General features: G+C 45.2%; 1 protein-coding gene across 1 annotated transcript in view; it reads left to right on the forward strand.

Annotated features, from left to right (window-relative positions):
- The window catches only part of LOC140361565 (inactive phospholipase C-like protein 2), a 94,111-nt gene that overhangs the window by 23,071 nt on the left and 45,887 nt on the right, over positions 1-25,153 (forward strand). The window contains exons 5-8 of the mRNA XM_072447275.1: positions 2,099-2,375; positions 7,183-7,374; positions 8,735-9,925; positions 23,376-23,625. Coding sequence (XP_072303376.1) covers positions 2,099-2,375; positions 7,183-7,374; positions 8,735-9,925; positions 23,376-23,625 — 1,910 coding nt within the window. The remainder of the gene's footprint in view (positions 1-2,098; positions 2,376-7,182; positions 7,375-8,734; positions 9,926-23,375; positions 23,626-25,153) is intronic.

Consider the following 25,153-nt stretch of genomic DNA (forward strand, 5'->3'; position numbering starts at 1 on the left):
TAGAGGCCCCGTAGAAGACCCAGGACACACTGGAGGGACTACGTCTCTCGGCTGGCCTGGGAACACCTCAGGATACCCCTGGAGGAGTTGGAGGAAGTGTCTGGGTAGAAGGAAGTCTGGGAGTCCCTGCTTAGACTGCTGCCCCCGTGACCTGGCCCTGGATAAGCGGAAGAAGATGGATGGATGGAATATTTATTTATAATACCATTAGTGTTATTGATTGACACCAATGATTTCATGTGATAATTGAAATCTGTGGTCTTGTGTTTTATTCAGGCCAGGTTCTCACATTTTGATGGTGAGCTATTGGATTAATCCTTGAGCTCAAACCTGAAGATTTTGTCTACAACACTACAGACTGCAGCTGCTCTGGTCAGGTGGTAGGCGGCTCACTGAAGCCTTTTGAACAAATGTTGGAATGCAGTAAATATTGGTGTCGGGATTCGAACTCACAAATTCATTTTACCTTTCCCCTGTAATGCCAACATTTCGCGGGGAGAGGATTTGTATGACAAGGTGTCTGCTGCCATAGAGAAACGTAAATTACCTTGGAGTAAACTTGCCAATGTCACAACGGATGGATCACCAAATTTAACAGAAAAAACGTTGGGCTGCTGAAAAAAATCCAGGATAAAGTGAAAGAGGAAGACCCTGAGCAGGATGTGATTTTCCTTCACTGTATCATCCATCAGGAATCACTCTGTAATTCTATATTGCAGCTCAACCATGTTGTGAATCCTGTCATAAAACGTGTGAACTTTATTCAATTCAATTCAATTTATTTTTGTAACGCCCAAAATCACAACAACAGTTGCCTCTGAGGGCAAACTTTATACGTGCAAGGGGACTCCAGCATCGTCAATTCATCACGTTCTAGGAGGAAACTGATGTGGATCTTCAGGACTTGCCACTCTCGTGTCCGCTGGTTAAGTTTGGGCAAAGTATTTCAATGTGTCTGGGACCTGAAAAAGAAGATCGGCGCATTTTTGGAGTTCGGGGGGAAATCTGACGAATTTCCAAAGCTAAGCGACATGTAATGGCTTTGTGATTTTGCATTTGCTGTTGAGATATTTTTACACTTGAATGAGCTGACTGTGAAATTGCAGGGGAAAGTTTGCAGTTTGTGCACAACATGTACAAACATGTTACGGCCTTCAAATCTCAAACACATCTTTCACTAATTTCACCACATTTGGCACTCAAAAAGAGGCGACCTGCATTGAGAATTCAGTCGCCGATTCTCTGATTTAGGAAACATTGAAAAGTCACTTCAACTGGTGTCTTCCCCACTGTCACAAGATCCTGAAACAGCAGCACATGAGGTGCAATTGGAATTGATCGATCTTCACTCTTAAACTTAATGACTTATACTTCACTGAATGAAGCCACATTTCCAAACCTCCGGAGGACGGCACAGAAGATGCTGGCCCTGTTTGGCTTGACCTACGTATGTAAGACATTCAGTGTCATGAACATGAACAAAGCCCGTCACAGATCCAGCTTCACTGATCAACACCTCAGATCTATCCTGAGAATTGCCACAGCAAAACTTACTCCAGACTTTGATCCACTTGCAAAACAGGGAGATCAACACTGTTCCCACTGAAATTCAAGGTGAGTTTTCCTGCTGTGTCTATTAAACTGAAATGTAATTAAATTAATAATTGAATGCATTTGGAAAACAATTTGTACAATGAGCCTTGCATATTCATACTTTGTTACATGTTACAGGTAAAATCTTGCATGTAGTCTTTTGTAATTTACTAGTTCATAAAAACACTCAATCTGTTCCTGGCCCTCGAATCAAATAGTTTGCCCACCCCTGTTCTAGCCCAATGATCTGCTATCACTATAATATACAACTTATTATATGGCAATTTCATTTGACCAACCTATTATACCCGTTACAGATATTTAATTTTTTCTTTTTTTAATAAATTTGTATAAATGTCTACATTTCATTTTTTTCCATCAAGATGGGGTGCTGAGTTTACATTAATGAGAAATAAAGAGTGAAAAATGTAAAGGGGTCTGAACACTTTCCATACCAACTGTATGGTTTACAATTAGCTCAAAGTCAAATACTGGCCTTTTGCAGATACCTGGTGCAGTATGGGCGGCAGGCTCTGGACATGCTGGCACGCTCTCAGAACAGCTTGCGCCTGGGTTGGCTGGAGCACGTGTTCTCGTGTACAGAGGAGGCAGAGCGGCTGGAGGATGAGGACCAGGGGCTGAGGATGCTCTCTGTGGTCAGGCTCATCCAGGCAGTGAACCCCGGTGTGAGCAGCACCAAACTAGAGCAGCGCTTCAGGGAGCTGCAGAGGACCAGGCAGAGGAGCGGAGGAGGCAGCCTCACAAACGTCTCGGAGGCAGAGGTAGGTTGATCCAGGTAACACTAAACTAGTTTAATATTTAGACATAAGCTACATGAATCTGTACATATGAATAATGTAAGTGATGCTGGACAATAGGAACACTGAATTTCTATATGATCTGATTGTGATGGAATGCCTAATTCAGCTCTATACTCAAACTATCCAAGATGGCGCAGCTGATGGCGAAGAGCCCTTATCCATCAGAACCATAACTCCTACGGATCTAGTTCCAGTTGTTTTAGCATCTGCTGCTGTAACCGCAAAAGGGGAAAGCGAGCACGTTTCCTCCTGCACCTTAGGAAACATGGCACACGTATGTCCTTACCTAGGATATCTTCTTTAACATGAACTCACTACCCAACAAACTGGATGAACTGGTGCTGCTGATGAGACAAAATAGAGACTTTTCTTCATCTCCTGTTTTGTGTTTCACGGAGACGTGTCAGCGAGACGGTCACGGATTGCACCGTGGAGCTGGAGGGCTTCCAGTTGCTCTGCTCTGACCATCTGAGAGATATCTCCAGAGGGAAATCACGAGGCGGATGAGAAAACTGCTCTCCTGCTCTGGAATATCTTTTCATCAACTGCAAACTATTCTACTCTCCACGTGAGTACACCTTATTCATCCTCGCCGCTGATTACGTACCACAGAGCGTGCCCTCTGACTTCTGCATGTTTGCTTGTGGAGCGGCCCTTCCCGAACTTGTGTTTTATCCTGGGAGATTTTAACCAGGGGAATCTCAGCCACGAACTACCAAAGTACAGTCAGTTTATGAAAGTCCTGACCAGAGAGAAGAACACACTGGATCACTGCTACACAACAGTCAGCAACGCCTTCCACGCTGTGGGCGGAGCCACGCTGGGCTCGTCAGACCACGTCATGGTTCACCTGATCCCCACGAACAGACAGAGGCTGAAGCTCTCCAAACCTGAAGTGAGGACTTCTAAGAAGTGGACCAATGAGGCAGTGGTCACACACACAGGGACGTCATACATTTGATTCTGTGAGGACAGTATTATACTATACACACTACAGTCACTTTCAATCGACAAACCCTTGATCACACCAAAACTAAGGAAGTTAAGACAGAAGAAGGAGGCAGCGCACAGGGCCAGTGACAGAGAGTGCTACAGTATCAGTAATTAACCGCAAAGTATGGATTTAGCAGGGAGGGGTCGAGAGTTAGATCTCAGTACAATACACGTCTGAAGCAGCAGTTCTCAAACAACAAACCCCGCCTCTGTGTGGAGTGGGCTCTAGCTTCACCAACACCTTCATCGGGCTCATCTCGGATGGGATGAGTCTGCCTACAGGAGGTGGAGCAGCTGGTGTCCTGGTGCAGCGGTGACGACCTGGAGTTCAACGCCCAGAAGACAGTGGAGATGATCGTGGACTTCAGGAAAGTCACAGCCCCCCAGCCCCCTACCAAGAAGGCCCAACAGAGGATTTACTTCCTGCAGCAGCTGAGGAAAAACAAGCTGCTAGCGCAGATAAAAACAGAACAATTCAATTCTTCAGGAGGAGAACCAGTTCTTCAGGAGGAGAACCAGTTCTTCAGGAGGAGAACCAGCTCTTCAGGAGGAGAACCAGCTCTTCAGGAGGAGATCAGAAAACAAAACAAAAATATCAGCGTCTAAGTTGCATTAGTTACCCTGAACTACATGTGTACATTTACATTTTTATATTGAATCATCACAGCCAAAATGTTATTGTAGAGCACAATTCATACACATACACAAGCAATTCAAAGTGCTTCACACAACAGGAATAAATGGAATTAAAATCACAAAGAAATTACAGACCACATACATAGCATTTCAGACACTCTTTCCCATATTTATGACAAGCATGATGTGATGTGTCTCCGGGTTGGACACATCACTTTTTGATTCTTTCTCATATCAACGAGCTATCTGCCTCTGCCTTTGTGCTGAGTGTATGTATCTTTTACGACGACTCTCTGGTCGACGCCTCCACCTTATGTGTGGCGCTTTCAGCTGGAGAAAGTTGTTTTGCATCTACACACTGATCTGTTGCACCAGTAGGAGGCCCTCTGGCACCAGCAGGAGGCCCTCTGGCACCAGCAGGAGGTCCTCTGGCACCAGCAGGAGGCCAGTCCACACACTGATCTGTTGGATACAGTGACAGAGTGAATCCACTGGTCCATATTCACCTGTGACAGTGAAACATAGATCTGGCTCGTCTGCATCATTGTGACACATTTTCAGTGCGTGTCATGTGACCTAACAGCAGCATGTAGAGGTTGAACAGAAGGGGTCCCAGGACTGACCCTTGGGGCCCCCCACAGGTCAGGGGCATGTGGTCTGAGACACAAAGTACTTCCTGTCTTCCAGATAGGACCTTAACCAGTTTAGGCCGGGGCCAGTGATGCCCACCCTGTCCTCTAGTCTCTGTAAGAGGGTCCCACCCAGTCCTCTAGTCTCTGTAAGCGCGTCCCACCCAGTCCTCTAGTCCTTGTAAGAGGGTCCCACCCAGTCCTCTAGTCTCTGTAAGAGGGTCCCACCCAGTCCTCTAGTCTCTGTAAGCGGGTCCCACCCAGTCCTCTAGTCTCTGTAAGCGGGTCCCACCCAGTCCTCTAGTCTCTGTAAGAGGGTCCCACCCAGTCCTCTAGTCCCTGTAAGAGGGTCCCACCCAGTCCTCTAGTCTCTGTAAGAGGGTCCCACCCAGTCCTCTAGTCTCTGTAAGAGGGTCCCACCCAGTCCTCTAGTCTCTGTAAGAGGGTCCCACCCAGTCCTCTAGTCCCTGTAAGAGGGTCCCACCCAGTCCTCTTGTCTCTGTAAGAGGGTCCCACCCAGTCCTCTAGTCCCTGTAAGAGGGTCCCACCCAGTCCTCTAGTCTCTGTAAGAGGGTCCCACCCAGTCCTCTAGTCCCTGTAAGAGGGTCCCACCCAGTCCTCTAGTCTCTGTAAGAGGGTCCCACCCAGTCCTCTAGTCTCTGTAAGAGGGTCCCACCCAGTCCTCTAGTCTCTGTAAGAGGGTCCCACCCAGTCCTCTAGTCTCTGTAAGAGGGTCCCACCCAGTCCTCTAGTCTCTGTAAGAGGGTCCCATGATGGACAGTGTCAAAAGCAGCATCAGATCTAACAGTCTCAGTCACCATGACAACAGCAGTCTCAGCAGTGCTGTGATGAGCTCTAAAACCTGAAAAACATCTAATGAGTTATAGTAGAAAAAGCTTCAGTTGTAGTCATCTGGACTCAGTTTGAAAAAACTGAGTCCAGATGACTACAACTGAAGCTTTTTCTACTATGGAACACGCCTGGACGAATGAGGGATTACACCGACATCTAATGAGTTGTTTATTAAGAGGAAATCTGTGACTGTTGTAAACAACCTTTTCAAGGATTTTGTCCCAAAATGGCAGATTAGAGATGGGCCGGTAATGACTCAGTACTGCGGCATCAAGACTGCTCTTCTTTAGGAGAGGCTTTATGACCGCAGTTTTCAAAGACATTGGGAATGTTCCAGATTGAAGCGACATGTTAACTATGTGAGTGATGGTGCTAACAAACTGTTCAGCACAGACTTTAGAAATCTGGAGGTCACACATGGAGTCAGCTGTAGATGAACTCAGACTGGTGATGATCTCCTGGACAGTTTTGTCAGTTACTGGTGCAAAGTGAGTTAGCTCTAAGTGTCTATGTGGTTTTAGGATTATTTTTTGCATTGTGGGATTTATATCATTTTTAATGCCCTGAACTTTGTCATTAAAGAATAATGTAAACTCATTACACTTGATGTGGAAATGAGTTCTAACAGCAGCTGAGCAGGAGGGTTTGTTCATCTGTTACTGAGGCAACAGGACACGCCCCTTGTTACTGCAGCTTCCAATAATTTCAGAGAAATATCTTTCCCTAATTCTACTTAAAATGAGGTTGTACATGTTCAGCTCTTTTTGAACCTGGAGCTTTGACTTGCTCCATTTCCGTTGGGCCCGTGACACTCCCTTTTCTGTGCCCTGACCCAATCACCATGTCTCCATGGCAACTTCTGCTTATTTTTAACCATTTTAGCCTTCATAGGGGCGATGGTGTCCAGAACATTCAAAACACTAGATGTAACAGAGTTTGACACATAATTTACATTAGAACATGAGACATTTTCAAAGTTTATTATTTCCATTAACATAACTCCTGTGCCATCATTTAGGTGTCTCCTCTGAACAGCTGCATGACCAGCCGGTGGTTTGGGAAAAACAGACAATTTGTTGAATTTTAGAAAAAAGAGATAGCCAGAATGTAGAAATGCATGATTTTTAGAGGTGTGCAAATTTTGGTGACTTTTTGTCAATGTTAACTCGGTGGAAAATTACGGGGTTGGTCCCGAAGAAGAAGGAGAAGGAGAAGGAGAAAGAATTAAAGCCTCAAACGGCATCCAACGGCCCTCGCGGAATGCCGGGCTTCATACTCTGCACTTTCGACTTGATGAGGAGGAACTCTACCCCTCCTGGTGTTCCAAGTACATGCTTTTTACCTTCGAAAGTCACAGAAGAGTCGCTGGGAAAGAGAACCCATGTCTCAGTTTTCTCTTCCTGAGCCCCTCATAGATGTGGTGGATCTTCTAGCAGCAGGAAAAAAGCCCATCATAAGAAATGGCTGAGATAAACCTCACCAACATTCAAGGACTGGACCAACATAGTAAACAAAATAAAATGACATTCGGACTTAATTTTGAAATGGACAAATTTGAACGACTTTGGACTAAATGGGACATTTATTTAATTCAGTTTTTTGTGTGTTTTATGTTTAATCTTTAAAGTGTGGTGTGGTGTGTGGTTTGTTCTCCACAGGTGGACAGCAGGAGAATGGGAAAAGGTGTCAGGAATGAACGTGTCTCCAAAACAGACTTCATCCAGGTGTTCCACGACTTCTGCACGCGCCCAGAGATCTACTTCATGCTTGTGCAGTTCTCCAGCAACAAAGAGTACCTGGACACTAAAGACCTGAGCAGGTTCCTGGAGGCTGAGCAGGGCATGGCTCATGTGGGTAATGCAACCTCTGAACCTTTGTTAGGGTGAATCATACAGGCAAGATGGAGAGAGGCTCAGGAGGCGTGTATTTATGTACTGTATAAAGAATATAGTGATTGGTTGGAAGGTAAACAACAAAGCTATGAAACTTTTGAGGAGGCTCAACTGTAGCAGAATGTACCTTAAAATATAACATAATACTAAGTTTTGAAATGCTGTAAGACTTTCTTGATTAAAATATGGCCAGGAGCCTTAGTGATAGGTCACCGTCAGCTCTGGCCCGGGGTAAAGCTGAGTTTGATGTAGGGGGGGACAGGGAATGGTGAATGGAAATACATGGCCCACTAAATCAAATGTTAGGGAGGTCTTGATCCATCATATAACAAACAACATTAGAAATAAATCATTATTAATAGTAGGCCAATTATTATGATCAATAATAATTACATGGGAAAATATAAATATAATAGTAATTAATATAGTTAATAAATCGTATTAAAAGTATAATATTCATTATTTAGTTTGAAATAAAACACAACATACATTGTCTTTTTGATCATCTGACTCTATCGCCTGATTCAAATTAATAATTTGAGTCATGGGTTGTGAACGCTTAGCCACTAATACGCCTTTAATTTCAAGCATGCTGTTGTTTTCATTGTAATACTGTGTTTTTGTTGGTCTTCTGTCTCATAACACGTCCCTTCCACAGTATGATTTTGAAGTACTGCAGGGTCCATTTTCCCAGCTCACCATAAATCCCTTGCTCACTGCTCCTTGGGTGTTTTGAGGCAGACTGGTACGCATGAACCGCACTCAAGCACTGGCACAACTGAAAATTTCAAAATATTTGTTATCAGCGCACATACAAACTGGACAAAGCACTACTTTTTGAACCAGTTTTACTGCATTGCATTTTGAAAGCATCTTGCACCTGTGAAGAAAAAAATCTGTCAACCGACAGAACTAGCACTTGCTGTAAACTTTAGAGATAGAGCACCGTCTCAGTTTTAAATTGTTGCTCAAACTCGTTGTTTCTTCTTTACATAGCCTTGTGTGCTCTCTCATTTGCTTAAGCAAGTTTAATCCACCATCAAGTGGTGTTACAGCAGTATCAAAAGCACAGATGTTAGGATGAAAGTAGTGGCGCTGCAGCTGGAGCAGTGAATGTACCGCGCACAGACTGAACCAAGTAGTGGAAATTAGTAGAAGGAGTGGAGTTTGTTATTTTGAAACATATTTTAAAATGATTTCATTGTATGGAGAGTGAGTGTGAGGATCAGGGGATGTCCCCTCCCCCCGTGATTTTCACCTATATTTCTAGGTATCTGTTTTCCCCAAACAAGCATTTACCGCTGCTCTCTGCCCACAGGTGAGCGAGGACACTGCGCTGAAGCTGATCCAGACCTACGAGCCCTCTCCCCAGGGCCGGCAGCAGGGCTTCCTCTCCCTAGATGGTTTCAGCAGCTACCTGACCTCTGCCGATTGCCACATCTTCGACCGTGACCACAAGATCGTGTGCCAGGACATGAGCCAGCCCCTTTCACACTACTTCATCAGCGCGTCTCATAACACCTACCTCATTGAAGACCAGTACCGTGGGCCCTCCGACATCTCAGGCTACATCCGAGCACTTCGCATGGGCTGCCGCAGCATGGAGGTGGACGTTTGGGACGGGGATGACGATGAACCCGTGGTCTGCGTGGGACACACTCTCTCCCCTCCGTTGTTGTTCCACTGCGTTCTAGAAGCCATCGGGCGGTTTGCGTTTGTAGCCTCGGATTACCCGCTCATCCTGTGCCTAGAGAACCACTGCTCGCTGCGGCAGCAGCGGGTCATGTTGGGGCACTTGCTGAGGATATTGGGGGATAAGTTGTACCGGGATGAGCCAAAGGAAGGGGCTACATACTTACTGTCGCCGCAAGCCTTAAAACATCGGATTTTACTCAAGGGTAAGAAGTTGTCGTGTTGTGTGCCGGAGGAGGGGGAGGTTAGCGAGGAGGACGAGGGAGCGGACATGGTGGCCAAAATGAAAGCAACAAATTGTAGAGAGAAGGAACCCAAAAATGTATCACTAAATGTCACTGCACAAGCTAGTCCTCAAAAAACGTCAAGAAAGTTCAGGCTCCTGAAAGAACTGTCAAACCTGGTAACGCTCTGCTGCTCGGTGCAATTTGTGGACTTCCGAACTTCATCCGGTACTCAGAAACCCTGGGAGATATGTTCTCTCCATGAGGCTCTGGCGCTGAGGCTGGCCGGAGAGAACCCAGGGGAATTTGTGAACCATAACAAGCACTTTCTGACACGCGTGTACCCCAGCCCCATGCGTGTGGACTCCAGCAACATGAACCCACTTGACCTGTGGAAGTGCGGCTGTCAGCTGGTGTCCATGAACTTCCAGACGGCAGGGCTGATGATGGACATGACTACGGCTTGGTTCAGGCAAAATGGGAACTGTGGCTATGTGCTGCGGCCGGGCATCATGCGGCAGGAAGTGTCCTTCTTCAGCGCTGACACTAGAGACTCGGTCCCCGGAGTGTCTCCTCAACTCCTGCATGTGAAGGTATGCTCACAGTCATGGTCCTAATGCTGGTGATTAGGTCAAATATATTTGTGAAGGAGATGTTCTAATCTGAAACTGGGACCAGGGAAACAAACTATTTTATTTAGAATTTGTTAATGTAAATTAGAAAATAATATTTCTTCCCAGGTGTTTAACCACTGTATGGAAACATAGGAAAACGTCTACAAAATACTTAAATATCAGCTTTAACATTGTTGATATTAAAATTTGACTCCAGTGATAAAAATCAAATGTTTAGTTAAGCTGAACAAAAATATAAATGCAACACTTTTGTTTTTGGTCCAATTTTGGTAATGACCTGGCGACTTGGATTGAAGACAATCCAGGAGGTCCTCTCTGCTCTCTGGAGAACTGCTGCAGGTGAGGATCTTTCGTTAATCAAACCTGACTGATGCAGTTAGAGGATCCAACAATCTGGAAGGACAAATTCGCGGTCATGGAAATAATGTCAGTGTGTTTGAGAAGAGTCAAATCATTGGCATCAAGAAAACATCTAAAGAGAAGCAGAAACTAATGTACTCCAGATCTGAACCTGAGAGAGTGTTTGGGACGAGCTGGAGAAGGATTTGTCCATCATCAACACAAGATCTGTGTGAGGAACAATGACACGCTGAAGATCTGTGTGAGGAACAATGACACGCTGAAGATCTGTGTGAGGAACAATGACACACTGAAGATCTGTATGAGGAACAATGACACGCTGAAGATCTGTGAGAGGAACAATGACACACTGAAGATCTGTGTGAGGAACAATGACACGCTGAAGATCTGTGTGAAGAACAATGACACACTGAAGATCTGTGTGAGGAACAATGACACGCTGAAGATCTGTGTGAGGAACAATGACACACTGAAGATCTGTGTGAGGAACAATGACACGCTGAAGATCTGTGTGAGGAATGATGACACAGTCTGTCACTGAAGCTGCTCTCCAGAGTGGACAGAGTGTCCTGAAGGGGGCGACACTCATGGTCCAGCATAGATGTGAGTTTAGCCTTCTGTCCCCCACCTCCTGCACCGAGTCGGAGCTCTGTCCAGCTTCTTCCTCTCCCTCTCTGTGATGCTGCTGCTCCAGCAGACCACACCTACAGGAGCTGATGCCACCACAGAGTCAGAGAAGGTCTTCAGGAGTGGCCCTGTCACTCCAAAAGACCTGAGTCTCCTTAGGAGGTACTGTACGACACTCGTCCTGTACAGTGCGTCTGTGTTATGAGTCCAGTCCAGTTTGTGGTTCAGATGAACACCAGGTACTTGTATGAGTCACTCTCTCAATGTCCCTTCCCTGGATGTTCACTGGTGAGGGGGCAGTGGAGTGGCCTCTGGGGAAGTCCACCACCATCTCCTTGGTCTTCCCCGCGTTGATGAGGAGGTGGTTCCGCTGACACCAGTCCACAAAGTCCTGCTCCAGTCCTCTGTACTCTGCATCATCGTCGTCCGTGATGAGTCTGATGATGGCAGAGTCATCAGAGAACTTCTGCAGGACACAGCTGTCCATGTCGTTTCTGATGTCTGCAGTGTAGAGGGTGAAGAGAAGGGGTGCGAGGACGGTGCCCTGGGGCCCCCACACTGCAGGCCCTCCACACTGCAGGCCCCCCACACTGCAGGGCCCCCACACTGCAGGTCCGAGTGTCAGACACACAGTCCCGGGCTCTCACAAATTGGGGTCGGTCTGTGAGGTCGTCCAGGATCCACTCTGCAGGTCGTACTCCACACCAGCCGTCTCCAGCTTGTCCCTCAGGAGCTGATGGTGTTGAAGGCGCTGGAGAGATGAAAGGACAGGATCCTCACAGAGCTGCCAGGCTTCTCCAGGTGAGAGAGAGAGCGGTGCAGCAGGAGATGACGGCGTCCTCCACTCCGATGCCAGAGCCGGTATGCGAACTGCAGCGGGTCCATGGCTGAGCTCACGGTGGAGCGGAGGTGGTCCAGGACCAGCCGCTCCAGTGTCTTCATCAGGATGTGAGAGCCACCGGCCTGAAGCTGTTGAGGTCTTTGGCGCGCTGTGTCTTGGGCACAGGTACCAGACAGGAGGTCTTCAGACCTGTGGTACCACCTTCAGCTTCAGGCTCATGTTGAAGACATGCTCCACAACTCCACACAGTTCATCTGCAGGACTTAAGGAGCCTGGGGCTGATGCCGTCAGGTCCTGCTGCCTTCCTCACTTTAATCCTCTTCAGCTCTCTCCTCACCTGTGTTGCTGTGACAGTCAGTGGTTGGCAGGGGGACTGTGTGCTGGGAGGATGGGTGAGTCCAGGTGGAGTGGTGGTCTGATGGGCTGGAGCAGAGGTGTGAAGAGTTCCTCTGGCCATTGTCCAGCTGTGGAAGAGAGAGCATGCAGCTGTGCAGGGGGAGGGGTGGGTGATTGATAAAATCTCAGGAAGTGAGAATTTGGTTTGTTCACCCACTGTCGGTCCCCCTCCGTCTGGACAGGGGGAACTTCAGGCTCCTCCACACTCCCTGAATGTTCTTCTACTGCATGTGGGTCGTAGAGTTCAGTCCAGACAGTGGTGCTGAAGCAGTCCCTCAGAGCCTCCTCGCTCTCAGCAGACCACCTCCTTACCACACGGGGCACCACAGGCTGCCTGCGCACGATGGGTTCATACACAGGCCGCAGATGTACAAGGGTGTGGTTTGAGCTGCCCAGGGGAGGGAGGGGGGAGGAGCCTCCTGGTGTTGGCAAAAAACAAGTCCAGTGTTTTATTGTTCCTGGTGGGGCAGGTGACATTACTGGTGTATGTGGCAGAACAGAAGAGGGAGAAGTGTGGTTATAGTCACCAGAGATGAGGAAGAGCGCCTGTGTGTCTGTGACCTGCAAGTGCAGGAGAGCAATGCTTCACTAGCACTGTCAGCATTGGCAGACGGGGCCACATACACAGCAATCACAATCCCTTGTGAGAACTCCCGGGGCAAATAATATGGCCTCATGCCAACAGCCAACAGTTCAATGTCTTTCTTACACAGCTGCTCCTTCACTATGCAGTGACTAGGTCTGCACCACTTTTTGTTCACAAACACAACCATGTCCAGAGTAATGATGCACATGTTGTCTTTTGACTTGTTGGTCATGTCTGGCCAAGAAAGTTTAATCCCTCTAGTGACATGCCAGTAGTCTTTTCAACGCGCCCGCGGTCCGCTGCTGCGCCTCGGGACTAATTAGACTAAATTCTCCATGAATATGAGTCTGATTGTAATAAAACACACAGCGTTTTTTAAACTAAAAATATAGTGAACACGACGTGTCCCAAAGTCACAACCGCCGTTGTCTCGGAGGGCGACAGTGAAAAATGGATTAAACAATGTTCACAAGGACTTGGCAATGTCCCAGGGTCCCTTGTCCTTAGACCCTCCTTCTCACCCAGAAAAAAACTACAAAACCTCCTTGGGGAAAAAAAAGTAGAAACCTGGAGGAGTTCCACAGTGAAGGAGAGATCTGACTCATTGAGACGGACAAGAGGCGAGATAGACAGTGGAGCTGGAGCCACTCAGGAGGAGAACCAGTTCTTCCAGGCAGATGAAGAACCGTCCATATGGAGTAGAGACCATCTCTCCATGGAGTCGAAGAGCATCTGGGTCCACAGGTCATCGATGCGCCTGTCCCACTCCCCCCGGAGTGGCGGGAAGTGGGAGAAGAAGAAGAAAAGGAAATGAACAGATTGCAAGTGAAATTAAATATTAAATATTGTTTGATAGAATAAGTAGTCAGAAGCAGAGGATAGTGCTCAAGCTGCCATACTTCCCCCATAGTTGCTCCTAGGTCAGTGGAGCTGAATCTGTAGATTTGTATTTCTGTTCCTAACTGGTCTGACCATAAGTCATTTCAAAGAGGAACATTTTAAGCCTGGACTTAAAGGAAGAGACTATGTCGGCCTCTTTAACATGGACAGAGCTGATTCCATAACACAGGAGCTCTACCTCCTACTGTGCTTTTAGAGACTCTTGGGATCACCAGAAGGCTCTACCTCCTACTGTGCTTTTAGAGACTCTTGGGACCACCAGAAGGCTCTACCTCCTGCTGTGCTTTTAGAGACTCTTGGGACCACCAGAAGGCTCTACCTCCTGCTGTGCTTTTAGAGACTCTTGGCACCACCAGAAGGCCAGCATTTTGAGAGTGAAGAGCTCTGATTGGATGAGATGGTTCTATAGCATGTTTGAGGTGGGAGGGGCCATGTCATTTATCGCTTTGTAAATCAGGAGGAGGAGGATTTAAAATTTGATTCTAAACCGGACAGTAGCCAGTGAAGAGACTCCAGCACCGGCGTAATGTGCTCTGTTTTTTTAGTTCCTGTTAGTAATCTTGCTGCTGCATTTTGAACCAGTTAAAGCTTTTTATGGAGCTTTTAGGACCTGCTGTGAGCAGGAGTTACAGTAGTTTAATCTAAACGTTACAAATGCATGAATAAGTTTTTCAGCATCACTTTTAGGCCGGATTTTTCTTATTTGATCTATATTACGCAGATGGAAATAGTCTGTTTTACAGGCTTGATTTATATGAGCTTTAAATGAGAGCTCCTGGTCCAATAAGACTCTGAGGTTTCTTACAGTAGAACTGGAGGCTTCACTGACATTGTCCAGTGTGACTATCTGCTCAGATAAAGCGTCTCGTACATGTTTAGGACCAGCACAATCAATCAAGCAATCAAATTTATTTATAAAGCACAATTCATACAAACTGCAATTCAAAGTGCTTTACAGTGTTTAAAACACAATTTAAAACAAGTAATAAAGTAAAAACACAATGCAGTTTATAAAAATGTAAAACAATGTAAAGAATGAAAATAATGTAGTATTTTAAAATATTAAAAACCAGGTAAAATGATGTCAGGCATAGGCGCGGCTAAACAAAACAGTTTTTAGTTTGGATTTAAACACAGCCGGGGTGGGGGCCTGTCTCACAACTTCGGGAAGGCTATTCCAGACCTTTGCCCCATAGAACTGGAACGCAGATTCTCCGTGTCTGGGCTTGGCTCCTGGCCAACAGAACTGGACCCAGTACTGACCCCTGAGGCACACCGTAAGTTACTTTAGAGCAAGGGGAGGAGCTCTGGTTTACATTAGCAAACTGGTACCTATTAGATAAATAGGATTTAAATCAGCTGAGGACGGGACCTCTGAGGGCGGGGCCTCTGACACCTACATCACATTCTAAACTCTGCAGTCGAATGTTGTGGTCGATGGTCAAACGCTGAGGTCAGAACCAGGATTGAGACCAGTCCATCGTCTGCAGCTCTGAACCCTGCTGTGGTGGGCTCTGAACCCTGCTGTGGCAGGCTCTGAACCCTGCTGTGGCGGGCTCTGAACCCTGCTGTGGTGGGCTCTGAACCCTGCTGTGGCGGGCTCTGAACCCTGCTGTGGTGGGCTCTAAACCCTGCTGTGGCGGGCTCTGAACCCTGCTGTGGCGGGCTCTGAACCCTGCTGTGGTGGGCTCTGAACCCTGCTGTGGCGGGCTCTGAACCCTGCTGTGGCGGGCTCTGAACCCTGCTGTGGCGGGCTCTGAACCCTGCTGTGGCGGGCTCTGAACCCTGCTGTGGCGGGCTCTGAACCCTGCTGTGGCGGGCTCTGAACCCTGTTGTGGCGGACTCTGAACCTTGCTGTGGTGGGCTCTGAACTCTGACTGGAAAACTTCAAATAAGTTATTGTCCTGTAGGTGGCGACAAAGGTGTTTAACTACAACTTTTTCAAGGATTTTAGAGACAAAGGGCAGATTTGAAATGGGTCTGTAGTTTACCAATAGGTCAGGATCAACGTTAGGCTTTTTCAAAAGAGGTTTAATGACTGCATGTTTGAAGAATGTGGAACATAAGCACTTTCTACTGAAGTATTTATTATATTAAGAATAGAGTCTATGATTAGGGTGAGAATAAGGGCTGAGGTTATCTCTGCTTGATCAACAGCTGAACATTTCTATATTTACAGGTGATTTATATGGGACGTTAGATTTACAGCTTGGGCTAGTTCAGGGCGAATAGCGGGGGTAATTTCATCCAATTTATCTCTGATTGTTTTTATTTTATTGTTAAAAAATAGGAGGAAATCCTCAGAGCTGAGAGAAGCTGGGAGTGAGGGCTCTACTGCTGTGACAGTTTGTTACCATGGCTACAGCGTGTTACTTTAGTTGACTTCTATTAGATATGAATAGTATCTGGTTTGGGCCTTACACAGAGCCTGCTGATAGGACAGTAGCAGATTTTCCATGTTTTCAGGGATTATCTTGGATAATCTTTAAGAATACACTGAAAGGTAATTATGAAATGATCTGACAATATAGGGTTTTGAGGGAAGACAATGAGGTCACTAATCTCTGTTCCATACGTTAGGACAAGATCCAGAGTGTTCTTATGAGTGTGAGTCGGTTTATTTACATTCTGAGTGAAACCAATGCTGTCTAACAAGGCGCTGAAGGCATTACTGAGAGAGTCATCACTCATGTTCACGTGGATATGAAAGCCTCCAGCTATAACTACTTTATCCCAATGCTAACTCTAAGTTTGATATAAAGTCATAAAACTCTGTTAAAAACTCTGAATATGGACCAGGAGGTCGGGAGATAACTATGAACAAAACTCCATTTTGGTTTCTCATATTTGGACATTTTTGACAGCATGAGGCTTTCAAATGAGCGAAATGTGTTGTTAATTTTAGGACTCGTGAGTCGGCTTGAGTGTGAGATCACTGCCACACCCCCACCTCGGCCTGTGCTCCTGGCAGTCTGAAAGTTAACATGGGTGGGTGGGGTTAACATGGGTGGGTGGGTCTGACATCATCATCTTGTTGAAGCTAAGTTTCAGTTAGAGCTAGAAGATCTATGTTATAATCACTAATTCATTAATTGACTAAAAGTGATTTGGAGCAAATTGACCTAATGTTTAGCAGGCCACATGTGCTTATTTATTTGTTTATTTGTGTCGTTTGTGAGTGTTATTTTCCGTAAGTGAATTGGTCTGAGCCTGAAATAGTTTTTCGGAGGTTTGACTTTTTGTCATTATTTGCACGAGGGACACGAGGGACACACACAGTCTCTATCTGCCTTGAATCTGAACACTTCATGTGACAGAGCGGGCAGGAGCTCAGCGACAGAGAGGGCAGGAGCTCAGCGACAGAGAGGGCAGGAGCTCAGCGACAGAGAGGGCAGGAACTCAGCAACAGAGCAGGCAGGAGCTTAGCGACAGAGAGGGCAGGAGTTCAGCAACAGAGGAGCATCTTACCCTGCTGCTCTGTGCCCGGGGCTCATCCCTGGGTGCTCACTTTAGACTAAGGTCTAAATTAGTCGGGCTCCCAAGAGGGTTGCAACTAATAGGGATGAACCCTCTGAAGTGGGATGGTTCCATCCCTGCATATGAGCCTGGGCTTTCCCCAAAACGCACTCCAGTTTTCAACAAAGACTACATTGTTTTGTGAGCACCAACTAGATAACCAGCGGTTGAATGCTGAAAGACGGCTGTACAGTTCAGCATAGATTCGATTGGGCAGGGGACCAGAAAATATTATGGGATCTGACATCTGACAAATAGTGTGTATAATTTGTGGATTAACAATAGAAAGTAGCAAACAAAAACTCTGAAAACATGATACAGTTACAGCTACAGTGTGTCAAACGCTTGCACTTCCTGCTAGCTTGCCCCCGGTAATTAGATTTGATTATTAATTAATATGTTAATGGTGAATTTTATTTTCTGTGCTGCATAGATTTTCTTGTGCGCTGAGTATGTGCGAGCAGTGTGCGATTGTGCAGGCGCGCAGCTTAGAGAGAACAGTGCCCACAGGTTGTCCTTTGTGGTGTTCATTTAAATATGTATCCTTTTAAAATGGAGCTGAAAGAGTCTCCATCAATTCTCATCACTGTTTCATACAAGCCGCCCCAGCACTGCCAACGTTTTATTGATGATTTTACTGATATGCTTTAAGTCTCATGTACAGACTAAGGTCCTATCTGGAAGACAGGAAGTACTTGGTAATTGGTAGCTGTGACTCAGACACATGCCCCTTACCTGTGGGGGGACCCAAGGGTCAGTCCTGGGTCCCCTTCTGTTCTCTACATGCTGCCGTTAGGTCAGTTGTTAGGTCAAATGTGTCCTATCACAATGATGCAGACGAGTCAGATCTATGTTTCACTGTCGCAGGTAAATATGGACCAGTGGATTCACTCTGTCACTGCATCCAACAGATCAGTGTGTGGACCGGCCTCCTGCTGGTGCCAGAGGGCCTCCTGCTGGTGCCAGAGTCAGTGTGTGGAGGCAAAACAACTTTCTCCAGTTGAACTCAGACAAGACTGAAATCATCGTCTTTGTCACAGAAACAAAGAGAAAGTGTCAGCGTCACCTCCAGAGTCTCGCTCTAAAACCTACAAACCAAGTTATAAATCTGGGGGTAATAATGGACTCAGACTTGAACTTTAACACATCAAATCAATAACATCAGCCAAAATCAAAAATATAGTGTCTAAACCAGATTTGGAGAGATGTATGTGTTTGTCTCCAGTAGATTAGACTGCAACGGCCTCCTGCTAGTGCCAGAGTCAGGACTAAACATGGACCGGCCTCCTGCTGGTTCTACTCTGACAATGTTCAAATCCAAGATAAAAACTGTTTTGTTTAGCTGTGTTTGACTGAAAGGATTTTCTTTGCACTTTTCTCTTTTATGTCTTAAAATGTTTTGTGCTGTAATGAAGCACTTTGAATTGCCCTGTGTATGAAATGTGCTCTACAAATAAACTTGCCTGATAATTACAGGTTAATACAAATCCAGCGGGACTTGCACAGAGTTCAGTACACACTCTGTCAGGACTCTCGTCAACCCTGTGTGCTGTACATCAGGACAAAAAGCATTATGAATATTAATGAAGGTTGAATCTCTCAAGCCCGTCCCCCATAGTACATTTCTGTGGCTCCTTGCTCAGAGCTGCAGATTCTGTCTCTTCTGAGCTCGAGTCTTTCTCCGTGTCATTTTTGTTCTGTAACTGAAGGAACTCACTAAACACACACCGGCATATCAACCACACATGTGCAGCCAGGGAAACGTGCTGCTATGGGAACGAGGCTGCAGGTGTGCAGTAGCACGCAGGGAATGATTGACAAGTAGGAGAACTACTCGACTGTCCAAGCCACCAGGAAATGAGACTCAGATTGCGCGCCAAAAATCCTCTATTATTCCTTTAAAAGTTATTTCATCATTTGGTATTTTACACTAATTAAATATATATATTTATATACAACGTATCATGCCATTATTAAGTACCTTCCTGATTTTTGGTAAATTGTACAGTGTAAATTGCGTTGCACTGGGCTGTTTTTTACAGTGAAACTTCGCAAGTTCACAATCTGATCCTCAATCAACGAAGTTTTGGTTCTTCATTGCTCTTACTTTATATGATATATTCAGATTGCACATTTACTGCTACGGCAGCCCCGGAGCTTGGGGCCTGTAACACATGGACACAATCAATAGTTATATACTGTATATGGAGCATACTTATGGCAGCAGGAAAAAACCCCATCACAAAACAGACATTGCAGTGGACATACGGGAAATGGAAAGGATCACATTCAGACTAAATTCACATTCAGACTGCACTGCTTTGTGTAGTGCGCTCTGGTCATGTTTTGTGTTATAAAAAAAAAAAAAAAAAAAGAATAGCAATATATTTGTAATAAAAAACTATTTAGGCATCCAGGTCACACACATCAGCATTTGTGACTTTGTGCCCCTCCCTCCCTCCCTTCCTCCCTCCCTCCCTCCCTTCCTCCCTCCCTTATTATTCAAATGTATCTCCTAGATGGGGGTGTCGAGGCCCGGGAGCCTACAGCCCTCATCACCAGAAGCCCCAAAACTGTATCCAGTTCAGTCGACTCTTGTTGTTCATGTTTCTCGGATGCTAATAAATACTGTGCATCGTAGCTGGGGTTGTGGGTTTTGTGGATGAGCCAGTGAATGTTTAATTGTTTTGTTCCACCATAGAGTCCAACGCATTCAGAAATGATCATTGGCAAAATCAATATTATCAATCAATTTGCTTCAGAATTTTCACAAGTAGCATCCTTTAATGTTAACAAATCGAATGATCAAAAATGTTAACAAAAATGAGAAAAGAAAGAAAAGACATTATATTTTTACAAGAGACCCATTTGAACAACATTGAACATAGATAGAAATACAATAGTCATCATGCTCCTGTCTACATCTGTGTAGATTTAGAGGAAAGACAAAATAACGCAGTTGGGTTCAATGCAGCTGCTTCATGAGCCTTTGTTTAAGGAAAAAATGTCCAACAACATTAAGACTTATCTGGAGGAAGATTATACTGGTGAAATGTCTCTGCCTCCTTTGGGACGCTTCCAAAGCAGTCTTGAGAGGACAAATTATACCCATAGCCTCAGAAAAAAAGAAACTAAGGAAGAGAAAAACTTAATGATCTGCTAGAAAAAATAAACTTGGAGGAAAACCTTGCCAAAAAGCGGTGTCCTAATTGCTACAAGAAATTAGAAATATAAGAGGAGATTATAATGATCTGACTTCACAGGAAATAGTTAAAATCATAAATTACTATCTTTGAAAGTTAAACAACAAGCTGAAGGAACCATTTCTAAAATACAGGCAAAATTATGTAATCAGCATTAATATATATTCATTATTTTCTGGACACCCTCAAATTTCAAAATGTCAGAAACATTAGGAGATGAAATAACAGGTAGACCTGGACAGGTTGATGTCATGAGCTTTGGGTAAAGACCAAAAGGACAAGATTGCGGATACAAGGTCAAAATGAGTTTCCACCTCCGGGTGGCTGGGCGCTCCTTTAGAGATAGGGGGAGGAGCTCAGTCACACAGGAAGTGTGGGAGTCTTAGGCTGCTTCACCACAATAAGTGGAAGAAGATGGAGGGAAGCTTCCAACAGTTTTAGTTTGTTCTGTAAATCATTTGATTTTTAGCTGAGGCGACAGCTTTGGCCCTGTCCCTCAAAACTGCCTTCGCTGTATCCCAGAAAATGGGTGGAGAAACATTACCATGTCATTTTCATCTACAAACGTCTCAATGTCCTTTGTGATAATTTTAACAAATTGTGGGTCATTGACTAGACAAGCATTCAATCTCCAAAGTGTGTTTATTTGTTTCTGTTCCAGATCTACAGTGACGTAACAGGAGCACGATCACTTAGATCTATATTACCGACTTCTGCTTCTGCAATTCTTTACCTATCTTTGTTGAAAATGTAAAAAAGTAGTCTATTCTAGTCCAGCTCTTATATGGGTTTGAAAATATGTGTATATTGGTGGACATTAGGATTCATCTCTCTCCAGATATTGATCAACCCTACATTATGTATTAGTTTACAAAATGTATTATTTATAGATTTACCAGCACTTTGTGAGCTTGAGACATCCAATATCAGCTGAACATGTAAGTTCCAGTCTACGACAGACCAGGGTTCCCTCAGAGTGGTTTGCATCAGATCCACAACTTCAGTATAGAAAGTGAGGGCGCCTCCTGGTGGAGCATTACATGTATCAAAGTAAACACACTTACATTAATAGTTCCTTTGACCAGAACAATTCTGCCATCTTTATCTTTGTGTTCAAAACTATGTTCAAAGGCTCTTTGTGTTCAAAACTCATGTTTGCCCCTGAATGGTGAATAGTAAACACAAATTTTGTAAATGTTTGATGTTCTAAGTTGTGTAAATGGGTTTAAATGTAGGTATATAATATATTATTTATTTTCTAAGGGTTTGTTAATGTCTTTGACCGCTTAGGTCAAAGACATTAGTTTGTTACACAACTTTCTGGTCGAACACAACACACAAACACAGGAACCACTGAGGTGTGTTTTCTGCACATAGTATTCTGACATTGGAACCTCTTGTTTTACGACCGGAATACGGCAGCAGCGGGTCCATTGTTTAGGCAGGAAGAAGCTGTGTTGGAGGAGACTGTATGGGTATTTTTCTATGGGAGTGTCTGCAGAGCTGCGGCGCGCGGCCAAAACTGCCATGTTATTTTGTGCCGGCAGCGCGCCGCGGCTATAGGCTTAGGGTTAAGGTTAAGGTTAGGGTTAGGGTTAGGGTTAAGGTTAGGGTTAAGGTTAGGGTTAGGGTTAGGGTTAGGGTTAGGGTTAGGGTTAAGGTTAGGGTTAAGGTTAGGGTTAAGGTTAGGGTTAGGGTTAAGGTTAGGGTTAGGGTTAAGGTTAGGGTTAGGGTTAGGGTTAGGGTTAAGGTTAGGGTTAAGGTTAAGGTTAGGGTTAGGGTTAAGGTTAGGGTTAAGGTTAGGGTTAGGGTTAGGGTTAGGGTTAGCCATGAGGCTATAAGGGAAATGCCGCGGTCCCTGAACTGCGCGGCTATTTGACCGCGCCGCGGCTCTCCAGCCACGGCCTTTTTCTATACCTCTGATGCCTTATAGGCGTCCACCATCATACAATCTTAGTGAGCTTGTTTGGGTCAAAGATTATACTGAAGGGGTGTTTCTTTTTGGTGAAATGTCTATGAAAGATATGCTCAAAGCGTGGTCGTGGTTCTTCTATCTCGGCCAAGCTGAAGTTCCCAGGCACATGTCGACTGTCCTGTATTGATGCTGCTTTCTGTAATTCAAACATTTTCTAAAATACAGAGCAAGTGTCAGCGAGTTTTCCTCTCTTCTCCGACTCAACGCACATCAAGATCAACCTCAGGCACCACACCACAACAACAGATCACAATAGAAAAAATAAACTGCTAAAAAAGACCTGATATCGAAAAATACAAAGAGCAGAAGACCCACAGTTTTCAATACTTGGTCAGTGTTCTGGGGATTTTATGAGATAAGATAATCCTTTATTGTCCCACATGGGGAAATTTCATTGATGCAACGCAGGTAGATACAGAGGTAGATACAGAAGAACAGAACAGATCACTTATAGGAAGGTTGAAAAACACTCTCAGTAGAAGATCTCTTATAAACAAAAACTCCTATAGACAAAACCTCCCATTTCCCAACAAGGGATGGAGGGGAAAATAATAAAGATAATAAAGACAAAAATAAATACCATCGCACATGAATCACGACAGTAATTGCACAGTAGGACTAACAGTGTTTGTTATAAAGTCTGACAGCAGCAGAAGGAAATGCCTGCGAAACCTTTCCTTCACACAGCGAGGGTGGATCAGTCTCTCACTGAAGCTGCTCTCCAGAGCGGACAGAGTGTCCTGCAGGGGGTGAGACTCATGGTCCAGCATAGATGTGAATGTAGCCAGGACCCTTCTGTCCCCCACCTCCTGCATTTTGCTACCAATCTTCCCTTCACTGCTCGTTTTACCTTCTTTAGGCTCAAACCTGTGACGTTACAAAGCAGCTCTCACTCTGGATGTCCCTGTATTGTCTACACACAGTGGAAATAGAAATGTATGTTGTCATAACTAAGTCCTTGTTGTAATGCTGTTTGCTGCGAATGGCCTTGTGCATGTGTACAGGTGATCAGTGGTCAGAACCTGCCCAAGCCCAAAGGCTCCGGGGCCAAAGGTGATGTTGTGGACCCGTATGTGTACGTGGAGGTGCATGGCATCCCAGCAGACTGCACCGAGAGGAGGACCAGGACTGTCACTCACAACGGAGACAACCCCATCTTCGACGAGAGCTTCGAGTTCCAGATCAACCTGCCCGAGCTGGCCATGGTGCGCTTTGTGGTGTTGGATGACCACTTCATTGGAGACGAGTTCATAGGTGGGTCTACTTTGTCTGCTCTCGACATGTGCTGTACTATCCTGCAGCAGTGTGCTAAAATTGTGGTTTCAACCTGGGGGTCGGGCTCCCAAGAGGGTTGCAAAATTATTTCAGGGAGTTCCAAGATATGAAGGGATCAAAACTGATACAACTGTCTTAAACAAGGCTTAACATCCTTCAGTTGATGTGATAAATGTAGGTTATTTGTTTTTAGCCGACCAAAGTCATGTATTTAGGTCTAAATCATATATTTGAAATGAGGCTGGAAGAATGAGGGATTACACCGACCTCTTGCAAGTTTTTTTGTTTTTTCACTTTTGCATGTTAATGTTATGCACGAAATATTGGTGAACTCCCCAAATCTGCTTGCCCATCCTTAAAAGTCACCACATGCTACTGCTGTGAGGGTAATGTGTTGTTTAAAGACTATATACTGCCCCCAATCCGACAGATTTTCTGTTGTTTAATCCCTATTTGAGTGTGGACCCTTGGCCTAAACTCAACATAACCCCCGGTGTCAGGGCCCTGTCTGTGCACCTGTGACTGTCCCGCCGCTGCCACACACTCTGTGCATGGAGCTATCCCAGCGTGCTGAGCTCGGTCACCACTGCAACATTCTGCTTTTCTCACAAGATAGAGCATTAACACCCAAGTTAATAAAGTGGTTAACTCCGCAGTGGGAGGGTAAAAGACACTTGAATGAAAGTGTGTTTTAGGGATTTTTGGAGAGGAGAAGACACAAATGGCGTGATAGAGGAAAAGGGAGCTAAGGGAGCGTGTGCAAGTGCTTCTGATAACAGCAGGTACAGCACTTTAGCCTCATGTAAAATAATTTGACATGCTTATTCTACAATGAAAACTGCACAGAATGAAAAAAACTCTGTTTATTTAAAGTTACCCAGGTTCAGAGTACTTCATGTGCACGAGGTTAAGCCGGGTCGGGCTGGATGTTTTGTGCTTGATCTAAACTCTAATTCACAGGCTGCTTGAGCTGAGCTCACATGTGGCGATGTCTGCGTGGAAGAGCGCTAATGCAGACCGCCTCCGCTTTGTTTGTGTTCTTTTGTAACTAATTCCAGTATTTATTACGTTGGTTCATACAGTTAAGTTAACAACATCTGTCATACATCTGTGAGAAAGAGCAGCTGTTTTCCTGTTGTTCTGATGCTGATTTGGAGGGCTGGTCTTTATGTTGGATCTTTTATCCAATCATATTCAGTCATCATTCCTTGTGTCCGTCTGTCCGTCTGTGAGAGTCGGATCTCTCCTTCACTGGAACTCCTCCAGGTTTCTACGCTTTTTTCCCCAAAGAGGGTTTTTTTTGTAGTTTTTCCTGGCCGAGAAGGAGAGTCTAAGGACAGAGGACCCTGGGACATCGTCCCTCGCCACCACAGACATTGTTGATTCATTTCTCCCTGTGGCCCTCAGAGGCAACTGTTGTTATGATTTTGGGCCTTACAAAAATAAATTGATTTGATTTGATTTGATCATGTGTTGCCAGGGATCTAAAATCTGCCCTCTGACCTTC

The sequence above is a fragment of the Eucyclogobius newberryi genome, unplaced genomic scaffold, assembly GCF_026437365.1.
Source record: "Eucyclogobius newberryi isolate DKJ021-1_F unplaced genomic scaffold, fEucNew1.0.hap1 SCAF_16, whole genome shotgun sequence".
NCBI lineage: Eukaryota > Metazoa > Chordata > Actinopteri > Gobiiformes > Gobiidae > Eucyclogobius > Eucyclogobius newberryi.